Genomic DNA, 12,333 nt, shown 5'->3' on the forward strand with positions numbered 1-12,333 from the left:
GCCGTCCGGGACGAAGATCACCGAGATTCTCACCCAACCCGGAGCTTAACTCCGCCCCTTGAGGGTGAAGGCGGGGCGACAAGGTCAGGCGAGGAGTCAACCTCCCGCCGCCCCGCGGTGCCTTTCCGCCTTCTCACTTCCCGCCCCCTCGCTCCACCGCGGTGAGGTCACGCGGGAGACGTCACGGGGTTGTGACGCAACTGAGGGGCGGGCCTCTGGAAGAGGAAGGGGCGGGGCCTAGGCGGACGACGCGTGCGCAGTGGGCGCGGCGCGGGAGGAGGCGGAGGCGGCGGAGAAGCTAGAGGCGGCGGCGGAGGCGGCGGCGCTGGGGGGGGGTGGGAGGGGGGGAGCGCGAGAGTGAGTGAGTGGCTGAGTGAGTTTACCCCTATGAGGCGGTGAAAGGCCCGGGGCCTACCTCAGAGGAGCGGGGTCGCGGCGCCAGCTAGCAGCGGGCCCCCTCCCGGTCCCCGGGCCGGCGGCGCGGCGGCGGCTGGGTTGTGAGGAGGCGGGGAAGCGGGTGTCCGGCCCCAGCCATGGAGGGCATGGACGTGGACCTGGACCCCGAGCTGATGCAGAAGTTCAGCTGTCTGGGCACTACCGACAAGGACGTGCTCATCTCCGAGTTCCAGCGGCTGCTCGGCTTCCAGCTTAACCCGGCAGGCTGCGCCTTCTTCCTGGACATGACCAACTGGTGAGCCGGCCCCGCCGCGCCAGCGTTGGCAGCGGCCTCGGGGCCCCGAGGGGAAGGGAAGGGACACCCGAGCCCCGCGGCAGGGCGGGCACTGAAGTGCACCCCCTTCCGGAGCGGGGAGGGCCTGTGGGAGAGCCCCAGGGGCATGGGGAAATTTGGGGGCTGAGCAGGGCTCAAGAGGACGTACTAAGAGAGTTGGGGGCCACGGAAGGCAGGAGGGGCGGAAGAGAGATTGGGGGGGTCCTGAAGTTATGTGGAGTATTAGGGGCCGAGGAAGGTGGGAAGAGGGGATAAGACTTGAACATCGAGGCATAGGGGTGGAGCTGGGAGGAAGAGGGCGAAGAGTAAAAAGCACGGGAAATCTGAATTTGGGGAGTGGAGAAAAGCTGCGGGTGTGGAGTTAGGGGCTGAGGAAGACAGGAATGAGAGGAAACTCCGGGCGAGTATAAGGTGCTGTAGAGGAGCCAGGGGCGCGGGAAAGGCTTGGGCTTTAGAAGCTGAGAAGAACAGATTATATGTGTGTGTGTGTGTGTGTGTGTGTGTGTGTGTGTGTGTGTGTGTCCGTCCATCCATTCGAGGACAGATAGGGAAAAGGGAAGAATATTATGGGGGAGGACAAGTGAGGACGGTAAGAGACGACTTTTGGAAGAGTTGTGCCAGGGAGGGGTTGTAGTAGATGGGATAATGGAGGACGGGAAGTGTTAGACCTGGGACAGGGTCTGGGAAAAACAGGAAAATGAAGGAAAGGCGATTATCCTGGGGAAGGGAACTTTCTGAGGGAACTGGAACCCTCTGCTCCAAATGGAGAAGGGCTTATCGGAAAGAAAGCTGGGTTGGTAGAAGTTTGGGAAAATGGAGAACTTGACTTAGGCTGGGAACCGAGTATGTTTAGCTTGGAGTCGCCTTGTAGAGACTGAATTGTGGCAGAAGACCATGGCACTTAGACTAAAGGAGTGTTTGTCGGCTTCGGATGTAGCACTTGCTATTTTTGATAAGCAAGGCTTCCCCTTGTTCCTTGAGGAGAGGTTGTTGTCTTCACTCAGGGTGAGTGATAAAGTGAAAACGATCAGACTTCCATTGAAAGGATTTCAGGTAAAGGAACTCAACTGTCTTTGGCCAGAAAGCCATGGGATGAGTGCCCTTTGCTCTTTGTTGGGTGTTCAGTCCCCTGACATGTGGAATCTTGTTTCTCTTGGCATCACTTGTACAACCAGCCTCCCCTTTAGTTCATGTCTACTGAATGCCTCAGGCAGTGCCAGGAAGAGTCTGTAAGCCTGGTCTTTATCCCGTTCTCATCTAGCCCTGTCCTGAATGATGCTCATTTCACTAATGAAGCCCTGTAGCCGCGGCCCCACCAAAGGGGATGTGTGCATTTTGTTCCGTGCAGCATCATTGCTGGGTCCTATTATTTTATCTTTAAAGTTGATTGTTATGGCAAGAGAGAGGCTGAATTTCTAGATGTTTAGAAAACTCTTTGAGGCATTGAATGAAGGAGATGGTCTTTAGAATTAAAGAAGCATTTGTGATCCCAACGTATATCTTTCATGCCCAGGATGGTGTCAGGCAGGGACTACAACTTACAATAATTTTCTGAATACCAACCTATGGTGTTTATGTAGCGAGTGGCAGGGGATATTGAAAACATTAAGAGGTATTACACTGGTGAAACTTAGAAATAAAGCTATCTCTTGAGGCGGGTTGTTCTCTGGCCTGCCTTTTTTCCCACCCCCAGCTCTTTTTCTTCCTTGTTTACACTAGTTCAGCATAGGAAACTTGGCATATTGTCACTGCCAGTTTGGTAGGGGAGGATCATTATTTGTCCCCACCCCTTTGTGAGTTGTACCATTTCAAACCCTGCCCTAATACGTTTTTAGTTCTTTAGTCAGTATCTGTTAGTACAATGATTATGGCTACTGATCCAGTGTAATGAATTTTATATGCTTGAGGTGTGTGTGTTTAACACCTAAGAGTGTTTTTAGGTATTGTGAAAGTTGAGGCCCAATGTGGATAAGAAAAAAATAAAATAGTTGCGTTATAAAAATTGTACTTGAATTTTTTAATAAAAAAAATTATTAAGCTCAAAGACACAGCGTAGCAAATACTTTGATGAGATGTTATCTCTATAAAACAAGGTATGATACATTTCTGAACAAAGGAGAGTGCCATTAAAAACTGTGTTCTGGTTTTAAAGCAGTGAAAAGTCAATAGCTTCTTAGGAATCCAGGCGATTAAGTGATCACTCAGCTTTAAGCTACGTTGCCTTATTTTTTGGCTCTAGAAGTTGCATTCTTTGTTTTCTTTGATTATAAAATGAAAAATAATTTGTGAAATGAAAGCAGTAAACCTTGTTATTCTTTTCTAATGAAAGCAGTTAGCTCCATAATTCAGTATTGTATTTTGATTCCTATGTTGACCTGGCTATATTTGTCTTGTTCGATTTTTGTTTTAAACAAATACCCATCATAGTTAATAAAATCTAGTTAAAACAGATACATGCATGTATGCATACTAGATCAAAATATTTGTGTGTTAAGTAATTCTCTAGAGTCTAGAAATGTATTGTTTTTAAGTGTCATTTGATGTCTAACTTTGGAACCTATTGAGAGCCTAATACAGGTTTGCAAAATGTCTCTCAAATCCTGTGTTTAACCTGTTGAATTTAAGATGATTAACCTTCCTGTGACTTCACAAGTGTCTGCTTTGGGTTGTAATAAATAACCACCATTCAGTTGCCTGATGACTGTTAAAAAATAATGGGGTAAATTGAAAATCATTGTTTTAAAATGAAGGTTATGAGTCTTCTAAAATGAGTTGGAAAGACTATGTTTTTGTTTTCAAAAGTAAGAATTTTTTTGTTGTTGGTAACAAACAACTTTCTAAGAAGCTGTTGAAAAACTGATTAAATTGAATGTTACAGCCTTATATATTTTCTGTCCTGTAAACAGATTTTTTTTTCTTAGTCTTAGGTTGGGTATGCATTATGTAGATACTTCGTTATTTGTTTAATTTAGAACCAAGTATTATTTCAGTTTAAGCATTTTTATAGTGTTTCTACTTAAGCTGGCAGCCACGCTGCTAGAGACAGGTGAAATTGTCCCTGACAAAAGTAGTCAATTTTCAGTTCCGAAGTGAGTATGTAAAATGAATAAATGGTATGGTGAAGGAATCCAATATCCAAAGCCAAACTGAAATGACTTGTGGATTAGTATAACTTTCTGTAGATGGAATGTCTTACAGAGACACTATTGGGCTGTGAATATAGAACCTGGAATTCTAAAACTGGAAGCAGGTTTGAGATTCTGTAGTTCTTTCCAGTTTTTCTTGCAGAATTGACTATAACCCTTCCAAGATAGCTTATTCTTAGGTCCTCGAGGGCAGAGATTTGCATGATACCTTATTACAGTGTTTACTTTTCTAGTTAGAATTATGTCAAAACTGTCTCTCTTACTACTATTTAAGCTTTTTTTCATTTGCTTGTCCAGATGGAGAATATCTAATAAACACCATCCTTAAGAGGTCAGAAAACTTTTGTTCAAGTCACTGAAAATTTCAACCACTTAAAATTTAAACACATTCAATTTAATGGCTTCTCACCCTTTAATGTAGTCTAATAGGCATATATATTTTCAGGGGAAACAAACAGGATTCAAAAGTAGAGCTTACATATGATTTTTAAAATATTGTGGTAAAATAAACATAACAAAATTTACCATTTTAACCAATTTTTAAGTACAGTTCAGTGTTCCATAAAACTTTACATTTCTGGCCTTCAAAGTCATTTGTCTCTTATTTTTTTAAGGTGAGTTCTTTAGTATTTATGACAAGAGGCAAATACTTCTTCTAGATTTTTCGAGGACCCTAACTTAGGAGTTAGTACCGGGCTTATTTCTCAGTATAGGTATAAGTCAAATACCTTTCACTAGCATATAGACGACGTCAGTAGGCTACGAGGGCTTTGTAGTTTTGGTGTTGCAACAGCCTAGGCTGCCTGCAGGTATCTTCGGGAAGCAGTGTGTATGTTTTGGAACACAGCATGAGGGTGCCCATCATGGATGGGAAAAATATTTTTGTAAAACAACGTCCTATTGACTATGTCAGCGTTGTCAGAGGCACCCTACTGGAAAAAATCAAGGTATCACCACTACACAATGGGGTTGAAATCAATCTAGATGTGAAAATCACTTGTACCTCTTATCTGATCTCATAGTGCCTCCCCTGCCTGGTCTTAGTCCATTTCTCAGGACCTGCCACATGAGTTTCCGATTCACTCTCAAGGTTCTATGTATGAAGCTAGGAAAAGTCTCTTTATGACAGATAACACTTGATTGTAATACTGGTTTCCTTTAAAAATGTGTGCCAAGCAGCGGTGTTAGGAAGAGGGTAGGGAAGGGGTGTGTGACACTCGATGACAGTGTTGTGCTGTCTATTGCATTTTTAAGAATGTTGGGAGTTTTTGTTTTGGACATTCTTCTTTCCCACTTTTTTTGGTCTTTTTTGAGAAGCACACGCAAGTTGGGACTCTGGGTATAATACAAAATAGTTTACAAATAGAGCACACAGATTAATTTTAGTTTTAAAAGAACACAGTGGAAAAGTACATTGTTGTCCTGCAGGGAGTCTTTCTACTGTCCTATTGCATTGGGACTTGCATTTCTGATCAGAGATCGAGTCAGAACCAATCTCCATTACAGGTAGGGCCAGTGGAGGTGGTTTCTTTACCACCTGCCATCTTCCCACTCTCCCCGCAAAAAACAATGTGTCCAGCACATAATAGCAAAAACTATCAACCAGACAGTATTTAAACAAATGTATTTGGATACACCCCTAGCAGGCAGTGTAATACAAAAGCAGAACACAGTCCCATCACCGTTTGCTCTGTAATGGGAAAAGAGCACGCCTGAAATGATCAGACCAGTTTCAGGAGGAAATAGTCATGTGTTAATACTGAATTAAATGAGTAAAATTTCTGAATAGGTAGGAATGGACTGAATCGAACAGAACCAGTGATTGAAAGATTGAGTGCCTGTTATGGGCAGATTGCCTTCTTAGAAGTTTTGAAATGGTTGGGAGTTTTGAATTGATGGAAAAACAGTGTGTTATAGGTAGAATGTAGTGCTTCCTGAGTGAAACTACGAAGGAGCAGGTGGAGCAGGGCCGTCGAGAAAACTGGCTTGGCTTGAAAGTGGTTAATGGGATTAGGAGTGACGAGACATCGGGGTGATTTTTATTTTTGGTTTGGAATATTGTTGATTTGTAAAGAATTGAGGTGAAATTGGCGTAAAATTAGACCATGGTAAAAGTGAACAATTCAGTGGCAAAATATTGTGCAATTACCACCTCTGTCTAGCCAAAATATTTTTCATCACCCCAAAAGGAAACGGCACCCATTAAGCAGTTACTCCCCATTCCCCCACCCACCCACCCAAGCCCCTGCAACCACCAATCTGAATGTTTTCTCTATAGATGTACCTAATCAGGATATTTCATATAAATGGAACTAATGGAAGCACGTAACATTTTCCTTTTGTGTCTGGCTTCTTTCAAGCTCTATCCATGTTGTATAGCATGTATCAATAATTCATTCCTTTTTATTGGTGAACAGTATTCCAGTGTATGATTGTACCACAATTTGTCCATTCATTTGTTGGTGGACTTGGAGTCATTTCCAAACCTTTTTGCCTATTGTGTATAGTGCTGCTGTGCACACGTGTGTGCATGTATTTGTTTGAGTCCCTGCTTTCAGTTCTTTCGGATGTATACCTAGCAGTTGAATTGTTGGGTCGTATGGTAATTTTATGTTGAAGTTTTGAGGAAACACTAAAGTGTTTTCCACAGTGGCTGAATCATTTTACATCCCCCCTAATAATGTACAAGGGGGAATTTCTCCACACCCTTACCAACACTTATTTTCCTTTTTTAAATCGTGCCCTTTTTAAAATCATTCTAATGGGTATGAAATGGTACCTCATTATGAATTTGATTTGCATTTCTCAAATTATCAGTGATATTGAATGTCTTTTCACATGCTTGTTGGCCATTTGTATATCTTTGGAGAAATGTCTGTTCAAGTCCTTTGCCTGTTTTTAATTAGATTCTCTTTTTATTGTTCAGTAGGAAGAGTTCTCTATATATTCTGGATAATACGAGACTTTCATCAGATGTGTGATTTGCAGATATTTTCTCCCATTCTGTAGGTGTCCTTTCGTTTTCTTGATAATGTCCTTTGATGCACAATGTTTTTAATTTTGATGAGGTCCAATTTATCTGATTTTTTGTTTGGTTTTGCTTGTGCTTTTGGTGTCATGTCTAATAATCCATTGCCAACCTAAGGTCATGAAGATTTACCTCTGTTTTTTCCTAAGAGTTTTATGGTTTTAGTTCTTGTATTTAGGTCATTGATCCATGTGAGTTAATTTTTATCTATGGTGTGAGGTAGGAGTCCAGCTTCATTCTGTGGAGCTTAATTTTGATCATTATGCTCTAAGACTGGCTTCTTATACTTTATTGTCTTTGGCTATCACTAAAAATTGGTCCAGAAAAGTGTGCAAGATTTTCTGATGGGGAATAACTTACCGTGTTCCATTAGGCACCCAAAACTAAATGTGTTCAAAAGGTTAGTTTGTCCTTTTCCCCACCCCCAACCAGTTTTCCTGGTGTTTATAGTCCCAATGGTCTCCCAGACATTAGGCTTGAACTGAGTTATTTCCAACGCCCTCTTTCCTGGACACCCCAGATCATTTGCCAAACCCAATTCATTTCCACTCTGCAGTGTACCTCCCAACTGGTTCTTTTTTCCGTTCCTCCTGCCACCACTTTAGTTTGTAGATTATGTTACCATTCGAACAGAGTAGCGTAGGAGTGTCTCCAAGATGGTTTTCTACACCTGGCTTGCTTCCTTCCAGGCCATTTTGTGGCCATACCACTACCAGACCAGTCTTTCTAAATCACAGCCTGGATCTGGGCCCTTCTGTTTTCAGGAACCTTTACCAGTGCGTGTACCAGATAAAGAGCAGAGAGCTTTGGCTTGACATTCAGGGCAAAGATTGGTTCCAGCTTACCTGCCGCTACCTTTCTGGCGTGTCTTTCTGCTAGACAGCCCCGTTCAAAATGGTCTGCTGCTCATTTCCCACACATAGTTTTGCTTTCCCAATTTCAAACTTTTTTCTTCTGCTTAGAATGCTGTTCTTTCCTCTCTTTATGCTTCATGAAATCCTTTTTTTTTTTTAAATTAGGATACTGATCATTGTTTTAATAATGCTGTCTTTTCTGAACTCTACCCTTGCCTTTTAAGTAACATTCATCATACATGATACACAGCCTGGAGAGGACAGTGCCCCATAACAGCTTTAGTTTCTCCCTGAGCGCCTGATGCTGTGCTTTGGGTATATATAAAGTAAATACTTGTTGAAGTTATGCGTGAAGGTGGATGGGAGTACAGGCTTCATTTTTATGGAAATGTTGATCTCTGGTGCTGTTAGAAGGAACAAAGTCCTATAAACTAAGCTCCCTTTCAGGCTCTTTTTGTTTGTAGGTTTAATTTGAGCATGAGATTTAAATATTGCTCATTGTTCCTAAATGATTTGAAAGCAAATTAAAATTTAAGTAACAACAAGAATATTGTTTCTGGAAGCAGTTTGAGCCTTCTAAAGATTGGCCCTTATATACCTACCTTTCCAGGCATGTCCTTGTACTGAATATTCTTTTGTCATTCACTTTATGAGAGAATTTATTATTCAGAAAAATTAGGTACTATTTAGTTATTGAGATGTGAATGGAGAATAGCTTGTGTAAGCTCTCTAAAGTTCTCTTGGATCTTTGCCAGTGTGTTTCATTGAGGAAAAACTTTAAAGAGTAACATAAGCACATAGTAAGTTCAAGTAGTAGTTTAGAAGGTTCTAAGCAGAGGTTGCAAACTAAAATGCCTATAGGTGCCCGTGGGAACATGAACAATTGAAGTGTGTGTGAGCTGGAAAGCACTTGACTTTCATAAAGAGGATGCCTGATTCTTGCCTTAGGTCAAATGTTGCCATGCTTGAGTGGGGGTCCAATGCTTTTAGATTTTATTTTTTCCCAAGAGAAGCCAGAAATTTGGATTTTTATGGGAAATGTCCTGATTTTCAAATTTTGGCAATTACTGTGTTTACCTGAAAATAAGACCCAGCCGTACAATCATCTCTCATGCGTCTTTTGGAGCAAAAATTAATATAAGACCCGGTCTTTATAATATTATATAAGACCGGGTCTTATAGTAAAATAAGACCAGGTCTTATATTAATTTTTGCTCCAAAAGATGCATGAGAGATGACTGTCCGGCTAGGTCTTATTTTCAGGTAAACACGGTAATTCAAAATTTTTAAAGCACTGTGTGTGTCAAATAAAGCACATGTGTAGGTAAGAGGTTGTGGTCCTTGGGTCACTAATTTGTAGCATCTGGAATAAAAGTGCCAAGCAAAAGTCCTCTCTCCTTTCCAGATATTTTGTCTGTACCTTTCAGAAAATTCCTATGCCTATAGAATTCTACACACAGAAATAATTTTTCTATACATGTGTATCTGTATATATAAAATTATACATATAAATTTTAAAAATAACAATGGTATTGCAGTTTGACTGGTTGTTTTTCCTATTCAGAGTGGTGGGTACCGTGGCCCTTGTACCTCCTTTCGGCTTCGGTGGGAATGGAGTTTAGTTGTCAAAGTAGTTTGATAGACTGATCAGATAGATGTTTTTTAAATTATCAGTGCAGTGGTGGACTTTGGTCTCTTCAAATAAAGTAGAATTCCTTCACTGCATTAAGCAACAAGCTGTCATCTAGTAATTACATATAAGTATTAAAACTTTGTTTTGCTGTGTTAAGAGCAAAATGTGTTAAGTAAACTATCCACGTAGTAATGAGCTCACCTGAATTTACTTACCAGATATTGTCAGGAACACATTTCATAAGTCGAACTTTTTATGGACCCAAAATGCAACAAGACAAACTCACTGAAGAGATTTAACTCTTTTTAAATCACCTTGTGCAGATGAAACCAATACATTTTTCACTTGTTGGAAGGGTAATTAATTTTTAAGTGGTTTTCTAATGATTTGCCAAAGTTATTATGTCTTGGGAGGGGGAGCAGTTTATTCCAAACATGGAATTCAGCCCCACTGAATTTATTATGTACTGGGTCTTAAAAGACTCATTTTAAAAAATGGATGGTTGTGTTTTCTTACCATGTTTCATCCCTGGGCCTATACGTGTTTCTGAGGGTTCACACTTGAGTTACTATGCTTGATTTGAGGTCAGTGATTCACAGCCTATTATGGAGCAACAGCCTACTAATGATTGATTGAATGATACACGATGTCCTTCTAGAGTGCTTTCTGGTCAGCATTTATTTGCTAAAGTAAATTTTGCTTTTCAATTTTTTTAAATACTTTGATAACAGGCTTTGAAAGAGTGGAAATTACTGCTGATGAATGGACTTTGCATACAACTATAACTGGGAATGACTGCCTTTTACAGTTTTTAAAAATACCTGCAATAAGATTTATGTCATAATAAAACTGTCACAATAAAATAGTTAAGTTAACAAGTACCAATAAGCAAAAAGAAAACAAAAATAAGCCATACTCAGTGGTCCCAGAGAGAAACAATTTTAACCTTTTGATCTATATCTTTGTAATACTATAGTGTGTGTGTATACCTGTGTTTGCTTTGCAGAAGTGGCATATTTACTATATTCCAGGTAATGTTTTAAATGATTACATTTAATATATAATTTAATGTTCACAATAATTCTAGGAAGTAAATGCTATTATCCTTACTTTGCAGGAAAGGAAGAGGCTCAGCAAAGTTAAATAACTCACCTAAAGTCACATGGGTAATCAGTGGTAGAAGTAGGATTGAAATGGAAGCAGTCTGGGACCAGCACTGTGCTCCTCATTGCTGTGCTTCCCGCCCTGGTTCCTGGGGCTGCCATAACAGTACCACCAACTGGGTGGCTTGAGACAAATTTATTCTTACAGTTCTGGAAGCCAGAAATCCCAAATCAAGGCCTCAGCAGGGCCATGCTCCCTCTGAAGGTTCTAGGGAAGAATCCTTCCTGATCTCCTCGCCTCTGATGGCTCCTGGCATTTCTTGGTGTTCCTTGGCTTCATGATTTGTGCCTCAGTAGTCACATGGCCCTCGTCCTTGTGTGTGTCTCCAAATCTCCTCCTCCTTAGGACACCAGTCAGTTGGGTTTAGAGCCCAACCTAGCCCAGCCTGACCTCATCCTAACTAATTACATCTGTAAAGACTCTTTCTAAATAAGGGCATGTTTTGAGGTTTGGGCTGGGCATGAATCTTGGGGGACACTCTTCAATCAGTACAGGCACTATTTGTAGTCTGTTTTCACTTAACAATCTCTTATGACCATTTTTTCATTCTTAATAAATACGATTCTACACTTTTACTTTTAAAGGCTTCACAGTATTCTATTACACGGATATAGAGTAATTTAATAATCCCTTTTTGTTGGATATCTAGGTTGTTTTCAATTTTTTGTTAATATAAATCCAGTACTGAACACCCTTGTAGCTAAATCTTTGCTTGCATCATTAATTATTTCTTTAGGATTTAGTTCTAGAATTAGATTCACTCTGCCAAAGTGTCTCCTCTATAAAGGTGGACTAATTTTTATGACTGCCATTACTGTATGAGTGACTGTTTCTTTAATTCATCATCAGTGCAGCATATCATAATTTAAAAAATTGTTTTAGTTTGATAGGTAAAAATGTGATCTTGTTTTAATTTGTATTTTGTCATTTCTAATGAGTACTTTTACACACTAAATGACCGTTGTATTTCCCATACAAATTGACTCAATGTGGCCTCTGTCCATTTTTCCATAGGGAGCTTTGCCTTTTTGGAAAATGGAAATATGTTTTTTCCCTTTCACTGTAAAAGTAATAATACTGAATATAAAAAACAGCATATTCAGAAATATCGAAGGAAGGCAGAAGAGCCACTTGTAAATGCTCCTCAAAGCAGTGGCTATCAGTTTGTGTTCATACATGTGCATATATAGATATGTATATGCATGTTATTATATATTTTAAGTTAAAATATAATCATATAATACATACTGCTTTATAGCCTACTTTTCACTAAACATTATAGATACCTTTCCATGTCTGTTTTTATGGCTGTTAATAATTTCATTACCTGAGTGTGTTCTGTAACTTTTTTTTAATTGGTGAATGTTGGGGAACAGTGTGTTTTTTCAGCACCCATCAGTTCCAAGTCAAGTCGTTGTCCTTCGATCTAGTTGTGGACGCTGCAGCTCAGCTCCACGTCAGTCCCTGTTTTCAATCTTTAGTTGCAGGGGGCGCAGCCCACCATCCCATGTGGGAATTGAACCGGCAACTTTGTTAAAAGCTCCTGCCCTAACCAACTGACCCATCAGGCCGGCTGCTCCTTTGTAACTATTTAAGCAGACATTTATTGATTTTTGTTCTTCATGATTATATATCTGCTCACTTGCCTAATTATTTTCCTCTCTCTTTCTTGGTTGCCAGGTCAAAGGTCTGCCTTTTTGAAGGTTCTTGATAAACATTGCCAGGTTGTTTCCATGAAGGATGTACCAAGTAATAATGTTAACAGTTAGGCATAGAAA

General features: G+C 40.5%; 1 protein-coding gene across 5 annotated transcripts in view; it reads left to right on the forward strand.

Moving 5' to 3' along the window:
• Positions 1-274: 274 nt before the first annotated feature.
• Positions 275-12,333, forward strand: part of ILRUN (inflammation and lipid regulator with UBA-like and NBR1-like domains) — an 82,747-nt gene continuing 70,688 nt past the window's right edge. For 2 of the 5 annotated variants that reach the window (XM_074332829.2, XM_088795818.1), the window contains exon 1: positions 399-691. In XM_074332829.2, the coding sequence (XP_074188930.1) occupies positions 534-691 (158 nt within the window). In that variant the 5' untranslated portion in view covers positions 399-533. Of the gene's footprint in view, positions 692-12,333 lie in introns of all 5 variants that reach the window. The other 3 variants (XM_074332828.2, XM_074332830.2, XM_088795817.1) reach the window with 3 other exon arrangements.

Source organism: Rhinolophus sinicus, chromosome 2, assembly GCF_057876585.1.
Source record: "Rhinolophus sinicus isolate RSI-liver-muscle chromosome 2, RSI-T2T, whole genome shotgun sequence".
NCBI lineage: Eukaryota > Metazoa > Chordata > Mammalia > Chiroptera > Rhinolophidae > Rhinolophus > Rhinolophus sinicus.